Source organism: Amphiprion ocellaris, chromosome 16, assembly GCF_022539595.1.
Source record: "Amphiprion ocellaris isolate individual 3 ecotype Okinawa chromosome 16, ASM2253959v1, whole genome shotgun sequence".
Lineage (NCBI taxonomy): Eukaryota > Metazoa > Chordata > Actinopteri > Pomacentridae > Amphiprion > Amphiprion ocellaris.
Window position 1 is genome coordinate 19,190,688 of NC_072781.1, and position 18,836 is coordinate 19,209,523.

General features: G+C 37.5%; 1 protein-coding gene across 1 annotated transcript; it reads left to right on the forward strand.

Moving 5' to 3' along the window:
• On the forward strand, positions 1-18,314 carry LOC111573125 (rab11 family-interacting protein 2). Its single transcript, XM_023277140.3, has 6 exons — positions 1-187; positions 1,381-1,969; positions 5,790-6,196; positions 8,347-8,701; positions 11,274-11,349; positions 13,501-18,314. The coding sequence occupies exons 2-6, from the start codon at positions 1,617-1,619 to the stop codon at positions 13,720-13,722; spliced, it is 1,413 nt and encodes a 470-aa protein (XP_023132908.2). The 5' UTR covers positions 1-187; positions 1,381-1,616; the 3' UTR covers positions 13,723-18,314.
• Positions 18,315-18,836: the final 522 nt, after the last annotated feature.

Consider the following 18,836-nt stretch of genomic DNA (forward strand, 5'->3'; position numbering starts at 1 on the left):
AGACTAAGAAGTAACGCTCTCGTGTCGCCGACAGCAGTGAACAGCAATGGAGTGCTACAACAACAGCTGCTAACGTTAGCTAGCGCCTGAAACCTCAGAAAACACAGAGTGAATGTGTCGGCGGGAGCAGCCTGTGCTGAGCTGAAGCACCGGGTGTCCCTGAAGTGAAGCTGAACATGACTCCGAGGTAAGCAGCTGTGTGTGAGTGGCTCTGTGGGCTCAGTAGCAGCTAGCTGGGTCCAGCTAACGTTGTCCTGCAGCCTGACTGAAGATAACAGCAGCAACAACTCATGTAAACCTCACGTTGCCTAGCAGAGTTTAAAGTTACGGCGTGATTACATCTTATCAGTCAGGTTGATAGCAGATGGTTGCCACAAACCTGTGGAAAGATGTTTTCTTAAAGGACAGTTACACCTTAGTATGATTCAAGTAGCTGGTTATGTCAGTTCTTTAGTTAGAGACACCTTGTAGAGATGAGTCATCTAAAGATACAATAAAAAAAGCCATAGATTATAACACTTTAATACAACAGTAATAACAAAATTGTGCTCATAGGGAACCCAGGGCATCCTTTGCTTTCTTGGGTTTCTATGTATACTTTTTTAGGGTCATAACTTTGGTTAGTCAGGTAATATCCATCATTAATTATACTGTAGAATGTTAGCTTTAATAATCAAATTTGCTGAATTAATCTCCATATTTGGCAATACTATATGATCTTAGACTATTACTCATTTTAGTTTGGTGACGTTGTCTTTTATATAATTTTTGTAGGATTTTAATCCTTCAAGACTACATTACTTAGGTAAAGTTACACCATAAACATAACATCTAACATTTTAACCTTGGTATTTGTTTGGTTGATTTGTAATGCTAATCTTGGTCCTCAGCTGGAAAGCACTTAAACGCAATGGCTGTTCTTTAAATGAATGTGTCCTATAGAAGTAACAGTGACTTGGCCTAACCATTTTACTTGAACAGTTTTTTTAATTCCCAGTCAGAATCTCTATAATCAGTTACAGTGAATTATAAAATAATGTGTTAAATAATGCTACCATCATCCCACTGAGTGACTCACTAATATGGAGACAATAGACCAACATCAAAATGTGTCACTGACTGAGATCATCAGGTTCTGTCTAGCAGGAGCTATATTTATAGATATTGTGCAAAACCATATAGTATAATTTGATTTCTGTTTAGTCTGTATTTTATGGTATTACTTATAAATCACATGTTGGTGCAAATGACTGCCATCAAAGTTGGCTGGAATCATTAGCTGGATTAATATCAGTGCTCTCTTTGCTCTGATATGAGTCATGGTTAGGTTCTGGGAAAGATACCAATGCTGTTCTGTTAGTTTTTTTTTTCTTTTTTCAGATGACTCACCAGTGGCTTGGACATCTGTGATTTGATAGAAGATGAGGCTTGCTCAGTTTGTCAGACTTGTCATTGCTCGTAAAGATTGGTACCATAGTCACATAAACCACAGCAACATGGACAACAAACCATAGTGAACTGTGACTGTTGCTTTTTGCACATCACGCTTGTTAACATTACATAAATTACATTTTAGTTTGTATTGAATGGATTTTAGTTAATAACCAGTGCTGACAATGTCACTGGGCGAGCAGTCTCAAAAGTGGTTTCCAACCCATGTCCAAGCCACTGTTCTTCAAGCAACTGGTTTACAGCCCAAGGGCAAAAATGGCACCAATGATGCCTACACTATCATCCAGCTGGGCAAGGAAAAGTATTCAACATCAGTGGCAGAGAAGACACTTAACCCTGTCTGGAGGGAAGAAGCCTCCTTTGAATTACCTGGACTACTTTTGGAGGGCAACCCAGAAGTATACGAACTCTGCCTTATAGTGACGCATCGGTCCTTGGTTGGGATGGACAAGTTCCTGGGTCAGAGGTCCATCAACCTTAACGAAATATTTGATAACAAGGAGAGAAAGAAAACTGAGTAAGTAACAGTATCAATCATGCCCTAGATGTCACAACAAGCCCTTATTTACGATTTGTAATAGACCTGCATTGGTTTACCTTTCTGGTATAGGCACTGGCTACTTTTACTCTGCTGGTGTAGATTTCAAACTGAATTAAATCGTTTGATGCATGTAAACTCCTTAAAATAGGCTGACCACCAATAGCCTTAACAATAGAAAATAAATTATTGTTTACTGCAATATTATTCCCATTAGTTTTTGCCCTGTTTTATTTATGACAAATGTTTTGGGAAAATATGCCTCTTTTGATTTATCAAGGAAGCATAAGTAAAAAAAAAAAAAGCAGAGGCTGTTTTTATCCATTTGTTATGTAAGCAGTTACTGCAAGGCCATTATTTTACAATACTTCACCAATTGAACTACTGTTGCGCTACGTTGTAAAGCCACATTAAGATCCTTTTGAGAAAATACCTGAGACAATTTTCTGATTCATACATAGATGGTGGAACCCTTGGTGCAGAAATTTTTTTTAAAAGTCCAAGGAGCAGTCTCATTAGTTTAGAATAATTAAAAATTGGACTGCTGTTATTGCCTATCACTAAATTGATGAGTTGTCTAGTTTGAATTTTGATGTAGTGCATTTCATAGTGTGAGTGATTAGCATCACATGTACAGTGTTTAAGCTCTTTTGTATGTGATCCTTGTATCTTGTTGGTAGAGGACCAGACTAAAGAGAGGAAGTGGGAAATATTAGCAAAACTATTCCAGTCGTAAGTGGATTATTACAGCATGCGCTAAATCAGTTGTTATTTGTCACATTTGCCACACATTTTATTTCCATATTAGGCTACACCAGTGTGCTGTGTTTTGCGTTTTATATTCTGCACTCTGTTTTCAATTAAGTTCGTGACCTAACTCCTTTACATCACATGATTTAAATACCATTGCGTTGTCCTTTATTCTCCTCATGCACTTGTTTTCGAAATACATTTTATTAGTTAGATCTTTTATGGTTTAAGAAGCAGAAATTTAATTGTTTGTAGCCCAGTATAGGTAAACTGGTCTCACAGAAAGACAAGATTTTTTTCTGCCTTGGTCTTAAACTATTTAACACATCTGTCTCAGATGAGGTCGTACATTTGTGCTTAGTTAGTGACTACATATTGGTGAAACTTGAATATTTTCCATCTTGCTCACACTCTATTGTTTGAGGCTTAGCAATGAATTGGCCTACATTGTTGAGAGATTATTTTTAGCTTAATTACTTACACGGTGAGCACAAGTTGGCCTAATTGAAACTAGTGGAGCTGGCCAAACATGTTCTTTTAACCACTCCTAAACTGGTAGTTTTTCTAAAGTGTGACTAGAATATCTTTTTGTCTTTACAGCCAAAAGGATACAGGTTTGAGTTTTGACTTTTTTTAGTGTGAAATTTAGTTGTTCTCCTCATATTTTCATCTTAGTATGGGTGCCTTCATCAGCAAAAAAAAAAAAAAAAAAAAAAAAGTGTATATATATATATATATATATATATATATATATATATATATATATATATATATATATATATATATATATATATATATATATATATAATATATTAAGATATATATATTAAGAAATATATGTCTGTTCGACTTGTATGGGTCAACACCCCAATTTTAGCCAAACATAATACTGCCTCTTTAAGCTATGATGATACATATAGTGGATTAACTTATTTTTCATTTACTCATTATTTTCTCTCTGCTCAAGTCTTATATACAGTAATTTCACAGGGGGTAAAGAGCTGACATAAGTCACCTGTTTATGAAAGGCCTGACTCAGACATATATATATATATATATATATATATATATATATATATATATATATATATATATATATATATATATATAGCAAGTAGGGGAAATAGAAACTCCAGATTCTAAATGGCCTGTACGTGTGATGGTGTTGGACAATAGTGGGTGTCTGTCTGAGTCAGGTCTTTCATAAACAGGTGACTTATGTCAGCTCTTTACCCCCTGTGAAATTACTGTATATAAGACTTGAGCAGAGAGAAAATAATGAGTAAATGAAAAATAAGTTAATCCACTATATGTATCATCATAGCTTAAAGAGGCAGTATTATGTTTGGCTAAAATTGGGGTGTTGACCCATACAAGTCGAACAGACATATATTTCTTAACTCAACATTAAGCAAACAGGAACTGAATAACCAAATTGAATCTGGTGTTAATTAGCTCACTGCACATTTCAGAATGGAAAGACATTAGCACACTTCCTCTTTGCCCATCAGTTGGGAGAATCACAATATGTTATAATCAGTGTGGATGGGTTTTATTTATTTAGGTGCCTGAACCAATGCACCTCGAGGCTGTGCACTTTTTCAGCAGAGGTCCTGTAATGGATATGCTCATGTTGCTTGTTGGCCTAATCCCACACTGCAGCCATACTTGACAATGATGCCGGGACCCTCGATACTATATCCACACTCCACAGTGGGTCTGTGTTCACCACGGCCCATCCGCAATGTTTTTGAACTGACATATTGGGTAGGAAAGCCCGTCTTGATATCTGAGTAGGCAGCCCATAATTATCGCACACCTGTGTTTGTTGATTGTGAGGAGTTTCCCAGCGGTCTGGGCCTGAGTGGGAGGATTGTGGTTCCAAGCACAGGGAGGTTTATCTTGGCCTTGAGACACACGTGAGGTGCAGCCTCGGCCCCACGGCAGCGGCATGCTGTGGCTGCTGATCAGTCTGAGTGCGGCGCACAGCCTGGGAATTGGACCCAACAAGGCCTTTCATGACTGAGCTCCTGGGCCATGAGCTAGACAGTTTAGAATAGCGTTCAACAGCTGCGGTTTTTAAAAAGCCAATACCAACACTTTTGTTGGATTGAACTGACAACTGATATTTCATGCTGGACTTTTAGGAATACGACAAATCTTCAATTAAATCCAAGAGGAAATATCTGTAATGGGCCTAAAATAAATACAGTTATGCAAATATGTTTTCACTTCAAGGCTTCTCCATTAGGAAAAAATAAAAAAAATAGATTGAATTAAACCACACCAGGATGGAGGTGGATGGAAAAAAAACTGATAATACACCCATAGTGTTTTTCATATTAATGTAGTAATTTCAGACAAAATGCATTGATAAATGCTTGTTTCATCCTGATGCTCGTTTCCTAATAGACACTGTCACAAGCCCTATAACACAGAGGATATGTCTCATTAGCATGTATGAACTGTTGTGTCACCCTGCGATGTGGCTTTCCAGTTTCCCAATTGCTTGTCGTTGCATTTCTGAACAAAGGCCAGATTTGTGCAAATGCCACTTTATTTCGCTCAGAGCGAAGGCATAAATCCCATTACTTCCAGTTGAAAAAGCAGAGAGGTTAAACAAATAGAAGCCCAAATGCAGCCTGTAATGGTCTATATTATTCTGCAGCAGGCTATTTCTTATGTTCAGTTTGCAAAGAATAATGTTTATCCCCCTGAATGATAAATTGTATTCTCACTTGTGTCAAAAAAGTTCAAACGATTTAAGCCTCAGCATTTGTGTGTAGCTTTTGGATTAGTCTGTTCAAATTAGCCTTTTCAGTGGTGTCCATAAAGAAGCAGTTAGAACACATTAGAAAGAATATGGGCTATTTTTTCCATTTGTCACATTGTTTGATCGTGCAGGGACTTTTACTACATTCTGACTTTGTATACCTGTCTTCCTGAATTATGTGTAATAAACTCAAAGGATTTTTATAAATCCTGCTCTTTTTATATAATTTGTCTCATTGAATTTGCTCAGCCTAAGCTTCCTACACTCTCATTTTAGCTGGTATTCCTTGGAGTCTAAGCCAGGGAAGAAGAAGAAAGAACGAGGTCGCATCCAAGTCAGCATTCAGTTCATGAGGAACAACATGACTGCCAGCATGTTTGACCTCTCCATGAAGGAAAAGCCCCGCTCACCTTTTTCCAAACTTAAAGACAAAATGAAGGGTCGCAAGCATGAGAGCGGCTTTGGTGACACATCTTCAGCCATCTTGCCTCGCTCCGCTGTGTGTGACTCGGAGCCCAGCCATCCATCCTTTGCACCAGAACCACAACCTCAGCCTGAAGCAAAGGTCAAGAGGCCACTACTTGCTGGGGCCCATAAACTCTCTGCAGCCCATTCCATGTCAGATCTCATTGGGACACACTTTCGACCCAAACTGGACTCCATGAACTCCATAGACGAGAGCGGTGAGCACCAAAGATTCTATTTTCCAGGTTTATACTTGTCAGTTATATAGGTTACATTTTCAAAGGAGTGAACTTTGTTTGCTGCTTGGCACATGTCTGAATTGTATTGAGATAGTTTTTAAATAGATCCAGTGATGTTTCTTCACGAAGTCAAGCCACTGATGACCAGTGAGTCATTAGCAGTGTTTCCATTCTGGACTTTTATGTGCATTTTAAAGTTTACAAAAGTTCAAATTTCCTCAAAAAACGTCCTTAATTTCACAAAGGCTTTTTTATGCTGGCTTGTGGTAGTTTTAGACTTTTTTTTTAAGATGCTTGATGACGTTCATAGGTGATGCACCCACCTTTTCCAAATAAGTTTTGACATAGCAAACATGTAACTTACATGACTGATCAGCTGTTGCTGTTTCTTTTGTTTTCTTTGCTTTCAGGCAGCATGAAACATGGCCAGTACCAGCTGACATGAAAGAATATTTGCAACTTGCCCAATTGAAAACAATTTCTAAAGAATTCTCTCAATTTTTCTCTCGTCAATTGTTAAAGTTTTATTCGATCCCTCTTCTTTCAGAATTTAGAGCAGTTGACAAACAGCCAATTTTGTTTCCAGATCGGTCTACTCTTCACCGCCACCTTCTGAGGGAACTATAATCTTAGTTCAATCATTCAAGAACAATTCATATAAACAAGCCTCATTTTCATTTTCTTTTTTTCCAATTTTATGGTACATATTGAAAGTGTGCTTCAAATTCTCTTGACAATTATTTAGAAATACAGCTATTATTACGTTCTGATATGCTTGTTTTTAAGAATGGAGGACAGAAGTACCAGTTGAAGTGTAGTGTATAAAAAATGTTTAGCAAGGATGAAAGGCCTCCTTTCTTGTACATTTTAATGACAGTCCACGTTTAGAATCATACTGTTATGCATTGTGTTACGGAGTCTCTTAACACAGTGTTATAGTTGTTTACGTGCTCTAAGTATCTTCTTCTTTTTGGCTTATGACTGTCTCAACACAGACACAGGATGCTGTCACATTTTCTAGTGGCCATCAGGAGATGTTGAAAGAAGTTACAGAGCTTAAGGAGTATTTAAAGATATTTACAGTCTTAGGTATATAAACCTCAACTCAAATTGAGGGTGATTTAAGCCATTTATATCAGTCTTTGGCCTTTATTCATTTATGTTTATATCCTATATAAAACTGACCTGGTGAGTGACCTGATAGCCAAGTGGTTAGGACCCATACCACATTTAAGCAGTGAGTCCCCAGTCCCCAAGTTAATGTTGCTCTAACTAATAAACGAATTCCCTTGTAAAATGTAATTTGTTACATTAAAAAACAAGTTCAATAATGATAATAAAAATGCAGTTTCACTTTTGCTGATATAATTAAAGTTTTTGTGTTTGAAGTGTAAATGCTACTAGCTGCCACTTGTGCTGTTCTGCATCATGTAGCAGCTGAAAAAGAGAAGGTGGTAAGAATGGTGTGAACTGAACTGGCTATCTTCTCACCTCAAAATATTTATGTGATGTCAGTTGCTGATTATCAGTCGTGTTTGACATTACAGAGAGGTCATTTGTGCTAAAACTGTAACATTTCATGTTTTTTTTGAGATCAGAATTATGTGATTTTATTTTTTTTTTCCAGTGACTCATCTGTCAAAGTACGATTATTATATGAATTTTTAGAGACTAATCACTCATCAGAGGCAGGTTCCTTATAATGATTTTGAAAAGTTTCTCTGTGATATTTAGATTGCAGGAAGGAGATTGTATCCAAACCACTGAAGGTAGGAATGCAGATGCAGATTTTGCAGGACAAATTTGACAAACTGTCCTAATTCACTGCTAATGAGTGATTAGTATGCTGCAAGACCAGCCTGGAAATAGCATAAATGATTTTTGCATTTTTTTAATGTCTATAAAACTCTTCAAAAGTGTTAAGGATTTGATTGCTTTGATTTGACACTGTCAGTGATTGGGCAGCTGATAATCCTTAAATCTTTTGCAGATTGCCACATGAAATGAAACGAAACAAAATAGAAACCAATCACATGTTTTGCCTTTTTTGAAAATGTAATTGGTTCTCACCATAGTGTTTATCATAACAACGTCATAGGTTGATGTAATGTTTTTGGTTTCTCCTCCAGGAAGTACAGGTGGCCCTCACAGGCGTTCCCAGAGCGAGGTGCCAGGCTACCAGGACGGCGAAGCACACAGTGACCCTTTCACTGATATCAGTGACACCCTGCCACAGAAGTATGCCACGCTCCCACGCAACCGCAACCCATTTGAGGGGGAGCACGGGCAGCTGTGGGACCGGGCAGAGCGGAAGGAGAAAAAGGAGAAGGTCAGCCTACTGGAACGCGTGACGGGAAAGAAGGAAGGCCGCAAGACCAGCAATGGAGGGCGTTTGGGGAGTTCTGGAGACCTGCGTTCCCCCAATCCTTTTAGTGGAGACTCACAAGCAGACACTAATCCATTCAGCTCCAACTACAAAGTCAGGTAGTCCTCTTTTTGTTGTTTTTTTGGAGATCTTGCCTTCAATCAGTTTCTTGTCTGAGGTTGTTTGTTTTCTTATAAACAGTCAATTGATTAGTCATATGACTTACGAAGCATCTTGGATACCCAGTATTTACGACAACACTTCAAAATTTTCTTTCCCAGTCACATCATTAGTACTCTTTGTGGTCACATACATTTACAAGAGAAACAAAAAAAGCTGTAAATTCAAAGTATATCACTGCCATCTTTTCAGAATATTCTGTGAAAAGGTTGATATACTTTTTTTTCTGTATTAAGGAATAAACTCCGTACTCTATCTAAACTTTATATTTTAAAACACAGCATACTTCAATCTCTTATATCTCTCCCATAGCCACTTTTTATTAAACATGTCTGTTCTTCAAAGCAAATATAAATAAAATGGCTACAAGTTCCTCAATTTTCTGTCTTGGTCCTGGTTTAGAAATCCAAAATAAGCAACAACTTCTACAAATGTCTGTCTGTCTGGTTTATCCATTATCCATCCATTATCTATACACCGCTTAATCCTCACTAGGGTCGCGGGGGGTGCTGGAGCCTATCCCAGCTGACTCGGGCGAAGGCAGGGGACACCCTAGACAGGTCGCCAGTCTGTCGCAGGGCTACATACAGAGACAAACAAGCACTCTCACATTCACACCTACGGGCAATTTAGAATAATCAATTAACCTCAGCATATTTTTGGACTGTGGGAGGAAGCCGGAGTACCCGGAGAAAACCCACGCATGCACAGGGAGAACATGCAAACTCCATGCAGAAAGATCCCGGGAAAGCCGGGACGCGAACCAGGGACCTTCTCGCTGCAAGGCGAAAGTGCTAACCACTACGCCACTGTGCAGCCCCTGTCTGGTTTATACAAATATAAAGTGAATGTCGGGTTCGATGATAAAGCTAGAAAATGTATTATAATAAAATGTTTGCTTTCAGTCAGTATTGCTAATTTTACCTTTTTTTTAAATGAAAACCAGAAGAAAAAAGGTTAATTTTGAATTCATCCCTTGAACTTTGTGTTTTAATTATGTCCCTTTACAGTAATTTGCACTTAAGGCATTTAAGTGAATCTGTGGAACAGTCTCTCAAATCATTTTGTTATTGCTATTGATGAAATCCGTATTGTATCATTTTATCACCAGACCTAAATCAATGCTCAGGTAGATTTGAAGCTGCTTTTCTTTTGATTTAGCACCATCTCAGATAGATAGATAGATAGATAGATAGATAGATAGATAGATCGATAGATAGATAGATAGATAGATAGATAGATAGATAGATAGATAGATAGATAGATAGATAGATAGATAGATAGATAGATAGATAGATAGATAGATAGATAGATAGATAGATAGATAGATAGATACATAGATACTTTATTAATCCCGGCAGGTTAGTACCATTAACATTAAAGGTTAGTATATACTCTGAAAAACTTGCTGTACAATACTATAAAAAAACAGTTCTAATTTTAAAATCTATAGCAATACTAACTGTAATTAAAATTCAATATACAGTATTTACACATTTCAAGGCAAGGTGATTTAAAGTGGGAGAACAGTTGTATTAAACTACCTAAGGTGCATAGACATTTTACAATCACATTGGTTCTACTGTGATCATGAACAATTGAACATTAATGTCAACTGCTTGTTTGATTTGACGGTGTATTTTAACAATTTTGTATTTGTCTGTATGACTAGGAAAGATCTTTAATGTTTTACTATGCTTTCCACTAAAATGTCCACTTCCATGCCTCAAGTGTAGCCTCCATACGTGTGGCTAATGGTCAGCGTTTGGCTTTTGTACAGCAGTGCTTCTTATACACTAGCATATCACTCCTGTATGTTTTTCATCATATTCCATGAATCATCTCACAAACCCAAAACATGATCTCACTGCCCCATGGGACAGCCCCTGCACCACAGGATATTGGTTACAGCATTCCCATAAAGTTTAGAATACCTTGTTGATGGAAATATACTATCTGATGGACCCCTTCTCTCCATCTCATTCTCTTGTCAAGTATTGTTTTTCAAACATTTCCACTGAGCCGTTTACATCTATTTCTTGTGTTACATAAGGAGTTGGTGTGCACTGTGGCTAAGTTCTGGTTTATCAGAGTGGAAGGTGTCATTAGTGGCTCTTTAGAGTGCCTGGGCTTGATAACAGAGCCCTCTGAGCTATAGTAATGAGATCCTCTGCAGAGATAGACCACCCAATTAACCACTTATCTCTGTAGGCACTAGTCCATCATCTTTACTGCTGCCTTTGTCATACACTAGCTCAGTGGTCATTTGAAATGTGGTGCATGAGTGCAAAAAGGTGGTTTTAAAGCATATTATTTATTGCGGTGACAGTGCTTGTTTCATTTTTTAAAGTCAGTCTCTGCTCCTTTCTTTGCCCTTCACATTTGCCTCGTTAGCACAGAGGATTGGTACCTCAGAGCCTCAATGAGAGTGAAATGCTGATAAATATACCCAAAAATGTACATTGTATTGCTCCGGTGTGATTACTAACTCTCCATTTCATTGTTTCATAGTGATAAAAAGCCAACAGGAAATGACATCACCACCTTTGGTCAGAAGAAGAAGAAGGACATCTATGGCAAGAAAAATGTAAGACTGCAAACCCTTCTTGTAAAAGCACCTGATTTTGCAGGTGATATTGTTACAAGTTGTCATCTTTGCCCGACAGTGACTGAGATGTTAAACAAAAGAGTTAGGCATCTCTGTAATTAGTTTAAGTGTACTGTCGTGCAGATTTTTAATGAGAACTCTTAAGTTTCATTTGACATAGCAGCTGGTGACATTGATCTGTGAGGCCTGTGCAAATTCAGATGTGCCATTCAACTAATTAGCAGCTGCACACATCGGTCATCATGTCTGATCCCATCATAATTTCGAGTGGTGTGAAATTTCGGGCTAAAAGGTTAGTCACAGTGGTGTGTTGTACTGTTTCTGTAATTGCTTTTTTTTTTTTTTTTTTTTGTAGAGAAAAGGCATGGAGATGTCATTAGTTTTTCTTTTAAATGATTATTACATTATTTAAACATGATATTTAAACCATTTCATAGTTTATGATTTGTTTAAATCCCTTTCCGGTTTTAAAAAAAAATCTACAATTCACAGACTATTACACAGCAAAACCGGTATATATGAGGAAACGAAGGGAGCAGTAACTAAAGTGATGCCTAAAATGTGGAAGAGAATGCTGATAATGGCTTTCCTCACCTTTCTTTGTGGGTGTTGAGGGCTGTCGGTATCCACACATGTGCCCCCGTGCATGCCGCTGTGCCTTTCAGAAATGGCAGCTCCCATTTCCTCTGCTTCAAGGCCCTAATTAACCACATGCAGGGGGGAGGGAGGGCAGTGAGAGATTTCAAAGGACTGAGCTTTTAGATTCTCAGAGCTGAGCTCATTACAAACTGTAATGACACAACTGGAGAATGCCAAGTGTGCGCCTTATCTTCTTCTCACTACTGATCGCAGAAAAATGGTCATCATTACTTTGCCAGTTCATGGTCATTTCCAGGCCTTTGTCACCAGCCACTAAAGCTCCTGATTATTATGCTGTGTGTGTATATGTGTGTGTGTGCTGGAGTGTGTGTGTGAGAGCGAGAGCGAGCCTGTACATGTACACACACTTACATGTGAAACCAACCTCCACTTCCATATGGCTGTCCGTTCTCTTATTCCCTCTCAGATCGCTTAAGTGCAGTATCTTTCAGTGAGATGTCTTTTCTGTGTTGTGTGTGTGAGGAATAGGTTACTGAGCTCTGTTCCTGAAACCCTTCTTACGTTGGACATTTAATCTCTGGCAAATATTTCATTTTGGTTTCTGTCGCCCCACAGTAGCCTCTATGCTGTTAGAAGCGATAAGATACCTGGTAAGCAGTCCTGCTCCAGGTCTTTCCACATTGTCTTTACCCAGCAGTCAATGCTTGAATGGTGCATGGGAGTGGAAGCTGATAAGTGTGGTATTTTAAACAGGGTGAAGGCTTTGCTGCTCTATCCGTTTGGGGGAGGATGCCCAGCACTGAAGCGATAAAGTGGTCCCTCATTAAAAACGATTACAGCTCCTCTCGTACCCGTGCAATATGATCTGCACATACTGTACCACACTGCTCTGTCCAAATAGATTGTCCTCAAAGAGCAAAGCTGGACTTGGGTTGCATCCTTATTTTGGTATTTATTAGCATGACCTTTAATTGTTGAAAAATGCACTCTGGCACTTCTCCCTAATAACAAAGATTCAAGATTTTTTTTTACTATTGTTTACTGGCAAGTTTGCAGACTTTTTCTGTAACCTCTTTAATTAAAAAGATTCGAAATACTAGGTCCATGTCAAAGCTAAATCCTACTAGAGCAGTTAAACAGCCCTTGATTTATTATAAACGCTGTTGACAATAACAGATCAGAACATCTGCCATAGAATTCATTGACATGACAGTGGCAAAGCCTTGAAGAACAATCGTATCTTAACAGCTCTCAATTAGCCTTTATTAACAACAGAGAACAAATGATAAACACATGACAGTTTATGTCACGTTAGGCCAACACACCTAATTAGTCTGTTTTTTTTCTGAGCAAACATGACAACTTATCTTTACCCTTGTCTCCCTTGTCAGATGCTGAGATTTCATAGCTGATCACTCAACCATATTAGTCTACTTTTACAACACAATTTTACAATTTGGTAATTACTGAATATATAACCTAAAAATCTGCAGCCTTAAATTGAGCTTTTTCATTGTTTTCCATTCTCAGGAGGTGACACAGGAAAGCGTGGCCGCCTATAGCAACTTGTCCTTTGAAGAGGTTGTGCAGGAACTCATCAAGCAAAAAGAAGTGGTGAAAAAGAAAGATGCGCACATCAGGGAGCTGGAGGACTACATAGATAACCTACTTGTACGTGTCATGGAGGAGACGCCGAGTATTCTACGGACACCCTATGAGCCTAAAAAGAAGGCGGGTAAACTTTCTAAGTAGAAAGAAAAGACAGAGTGAAGAGTTACTAATGAAGGTTAAGCAATAGCTCATGTAAAATAAGTGGGAACAAATCGGACAATTCATCTTTCTGATTGAGTTACTAAAACATTTTTATTCTTGGAGTATAGTTTTTAAAGACTTTTTTCAATGTTTTGGTTATTTTAGGTCACGCAGGTGTTTGCCCTTTTTGGCATTCCTATAGTTTGATTTCTCTTTCAAAATCACATTAACTCCCTTTTGCATTTTTAGGTACATAAACAGGAGATGCTAAATTCTGCAGCTGATTCAATCAAATCAAATCCATGTTTTTGACTTTATGTTCAGCTATATCGTATGCACTTGTGAACCCACATGGTCTGTTGCACATAAAGTCGCCATCATCTGCTGAGAAGCTCTTACAAGTGCAAATGCTGCCAAATTCGTGTTTACCAGATGCTGTAGTCGCACTTATGTGCTATTTGCTGAAAGATGGTCTAATGATTTGTCAGATGAAGCTATAGTTTCTGTTTACAATCAAGTACAAGTCTTTAACTTGCTACCTAAACTACGATACACATTCATCAGAGGCAGCGTCAGCTTTTTTTTCCAGCCTTTTTTATGCTGCAAATGTGGATGAATTCAGACTGAGTGATTCATAGATAGTCCGAGAAAGACTGGAAAAAAGTTACGGTTGCTGGGAGGTATCTGGAAGTCTGGTCTCTCTCAAGCTTCCTGGGTTGTGCATTTTTTTCCAAGAACAAATGTACATTCCTATTATCAGTTACTGAGTTAACATTCTTGATTTCATTTGTGATGACTATCATTTAATATTCCTGGACCAAGGGTCTTGCAGTCACTCGCTGGAGGTGATAATTTTACTGGCTTTAAGTGCAATAATCACATCGTAAACATGTTGCTTTATATCCTGCTGATAATGTTCTTGTTTACATTTTAATCACATCTTTAAGTTAAACTTATTTCGTAATATTCATTTGATTTATTGGTACAGCCTCTACTGATTGTCCAACCTTCATCTCCCTTAAATAGTTTGTATTAATGGTATCTAGCTGCACATCAGTATATGCTAAACAAAAATTATTTATAAGTGTTTCGTAGCTCATTGACATCACTATTATTTTTAATGTATTTCAAAGGTACTTTTTTCTAAAAGCGCTACTGTATCCTGGTACCCCCTCCCTCACCAGCTGTTCTACTATACAGATACACAAAACAAATTTTCATTGAATTAACTCAGTATTCACCTCATTTATATTCTAATCACAGATTCATTGTGTGTTGTGCTTCAGTATATTTCAGCATGTCTTTATTTGTTTTGTTTTTTTTCTGAACAGTCCAAATACTGATATATGATATGAGTACCAATGATAATCCACTGATGACTGCTTAAGGTAAACGACCAGCGGATGTCATTTAGGTCACAAGTAACTGTTTGTCAGCGCATGTCAGAACTGTTCTCATTTTACTGTTTTACCATCATTTAAGTTGCCTCAGTCTTATGATGCTAATGTCAAAACAACATATGTTTCCATGTTCAGCAGTGCTCCTAATTGTATTAATTGATCAGTTTCTACTGAGAAAATGCTAAATGGGGCATCTGGTTGATCTTACTACTGGTACCAAAATTAAGTTTTAGTGTCAAATAGAGGCCTAGGGTCACATATACATGTGCTTGTGCGAGATCTTCAGCAGTAGCATATTCACTAAATGATGGTTAGGTTTACATTTTTATTAGTTTAGTCCAATTTGTAGGAAAGCAGCTTCATCTACAGTGTTAAACATGCTTTGTATTGACATGATAACTATCATTTGCTCAACATATCACACTATATCAGCCGATGATCAATCTTGTCCTGTTTGCTGGTGTTATTTCTGGTATTTATATCTCTTTTTAATTGCTTTACAGTCTGAGTGTCTGACCTTTACACTGTTTGATACCAAATGACAGGTGAGGAAAAACTGCTACACTGTATTTGTAGAAGGTCAACTGTTGTAAATACAACACTTTTAATTTTCCATGAATGTTACACTACTCACAAACACATTTTCTCATGTACTTATTATTTTTTGCTGCTGTGAAAGTAGTTTCATTGGATGGTATGTGATCTCTTTTTGGACTTGAAGCCAAAGTGTCCTGTTACTGAATGTATTCTGGCTGGCTTTGAAATTCTAAAATGTATACTATATGGTACACTGACAAGACCATTGACCTTTGTTTGCCTTTAAAGTGTTTGGTGTATCCAAAGAGATCATTTCATGTTTCTTTTTTCTCTCTCTGTTCTTGCTGTTAAGTTGGACAAAACTAAGACACTTTGTTATGGGCAAGAAGTTACTGTTGATACATATGGTTTTGTGCAATGATGTAACACAGATGTTGGCTAAATTCCTTTGTATTGGAAAAAGGTTATTTTGTAATGCCAAAAATGTTTGAATCAGTTTGTAAAATCATGAGTATTGTGCGATACTAATTAAGAAGATATGTGGATAAGAATCCATTTCCATGATGGAAAAGCTTCTCACTGATTGCCTTCCTACATTAGTTGAAGTGTAAATTCCGTGTCTTAATTTGTTCAGACTTTACCAACTGCTTTAGTTAGTCTGTATTGGTAGTTAGCCAGGTGTTCATGGACCTTTCCAAGTTCTTAATACTTCCTTTGTATATACTGTTTAGTCACTTTGTAATATTCCCTCTAGTCCTTAGAGTTTTTGCACATTTTGTCAGGCTGTAGAATGTTCAAAAATGTACTTTCTGGGGTTTTATATGAGGTTTAGTCAAAGTACAAGTTTAATTAAATTTCATATTTCAAAACTGGCTGTAAAACTATTCACCGCCATCTTTAATTTGAACTAAACATCACTTACCGACAGAAGATGATACTCAGGCTTTTTGAAGCTGTAAATAATTTCTCTTGTTAGCAAAGGAAATGTGTTGCTTTCTAGCATTGGCGTTTTGTGTAGGTTATTATGTGTGTCAGTGCAAAACTCATACTGTGTGTGGAACAGGTGATTTACACTCATGTCTACAATGTGCCCCAAAGCCAGCTTGCTTCACTTAAATGATGAAATGGCAAAAGATGAGATCTGAGAACATTTAATTTCAAATACATCTGGACCCTGAGGTTATTTAGTTCAAGTGAAAAATGAGGGGTGAGTAGTTCAAATTGATTAATTTTGCCTGTCATTTTTCTCCTTTTAGCTTGATTGATATATTTGCTTTATGCTTTAACATAATTTGGTGTTTTGGTACATGTCATCCTAAAACATAAATTTAAATGAAAACCATCTTCAAATCATTTCCTAGCACAGCAGTGTAAAGGGATACATCGCTACCAAAAAAAACCCAAAATCTGTATCATAATTGTACTTCTTCCTTGCCTCTTTGCATAATGTTTGTCATCCAGTAAATGGCAGTGTTTGAATATGCAAAGCACTCAAAATGCTTAGAAGCAAATTTTCTGACCTGTGCCATAATTTAAGTTTATATAGATTGTGTGCATCAAAGTGTTGTAGGTAAATGTCCGCCTTGTTCCGAAAAACAGTGCATATATATGGGGGTTGTTTCCTTGTTGACGAAGCATGCATTGAACCTTTTGATGAAGATGACATAAAGCTCGAGTCGGATCTCACAATCCTCCTCTGGCAGTCTTTTAAGTCTTTTGCTGATAATATGATGCTGCTTGCCATAGGCCACATACAGCTGCCAGACACTAAGACTTAAGCTCCAGCTAAATCCCCTGACGGTGCTTGTAATGTGGCACACAGTTTTGAAGGAAATGATGACTGTGTTTATAAAAGATCTCGCCAGTTAGTAGAGCTTCATTGAGTTTACAAAATTGTACGGTGGCTGGTGCACAGAGGCCAACACAATGAAACATAATATGAATTTAGCGCTCTACCATGGTGGAGACCTAAAATGACATTTTGATACTAACACGTGGGTCTACTTCTGAATGTTCACTGTGTCTTGCAGTTCATTCAGACACATGCCTTGTATTGTAATGAGTTTGATGAAATGAGTGATTGGATTCTTGTCATTTCTGCATGTCAGTCACATGTTTTGATTATGTAACACTAGATAAACTATATGGCTTTTCCTGATCTGGAAACCTTTAATCCACTAGGTCGGGTTCATTTATTTTTAACAAACCTCATCAGACAACATTGCTGTAATGTATTGATCTCTGAATTGTACAGTGTATAAGTTGGCCAACAAATGTGAAGGTAGATTAACTTCTTTTTGTTTAATATTTTCACTCTGTAGCCAATATGCAAGACTTTCATACCTGGATGCTTGGGGACAAGAATGTATGTATTTTTGTTGGTATTATTGTAATTCTTGAAACACATTGGGGTGTAGAAGATTGTATGTATTCTGACAACAGTATAATGCTGTTAATGGTGACTGTATATAAAGTGCCAACAAAAGCACTAATTCATAAGAATTTGATGATTCATTTCTCCATGTGCTACAGTTTGTAATAATGACTTTTAGATATCACCACCATTATAATCAATTTCCAATGTTTCACTGGATGTAGCTTGAAAGGCACAAGCAAGATTGTATTGTCCTTTTCAATAAACTCACTGTAAAGGAACACTGTTGCTTTGCTTGTCTGTTTTTGTGGCACAAATATCAAAAGCCCAAATAAAAGTTGTCATAAGAGTTGTTATTTTTTCTTTGCAGTGGATCCGTTTAATCATGCATCGCAGTGTAACTGTATCTGATGCAAATCTTCCATAGACTGCTTTCTTTTAACACCTGTCCTATCGTTCTGATGGCTAAATTAAAAGCCACTCTCAATTAATTCCGATCTCACTGGCAGTTAAACCATGATTAGTGTTTCTAATTGCGCTGAATTGTGTCAAGCGTTTATTTTCTCCCTGCTCAAAGGGTCTTCCTTTTGTTCTGGAGAAATTCCCATGCCCTCCTGGCAAAAGAGACAAGTGGCATCGTTTGACAACTGAGTAGCAAGATTGCTTGTTAAAACTCCACTTTAATTTGCCTATGTGTGCAACAAGGCTGTGTGAAATCTTTTGGGACAAGAAACACTTGTGTTGTTTACCAGCTGATGCTTTTGTTGGCTGGTTGGCTTCGCCGTCTTCCCGCCATGCAACAG

Excerpts from the sequence above, each read along its gene's own strand:
- LOC111573125 (XM_023277140.3), top strand. The coding sequence starts at position 1,617 with ATGTCACTGGGCGAGCAGTCTCAAAAGTGGTTTCCAACCCATGTCCAA. Across the intron at positions 8,702-11,273 it reads AGCTCCAACTACAAAGTCAG|TGATAAAAAGCCAACAGGAA; the intron begins GTAGTCCTCTTT and ends ATTGTTTCATAG. Across the intron at positions 11,350-13,500 it reads ACATCTATGGCAAGAAAAAT|GAGGTGACACAGGAAAGCGT; the intron begins GTAAGACTGCAA and ends TTCCATTCTCAG.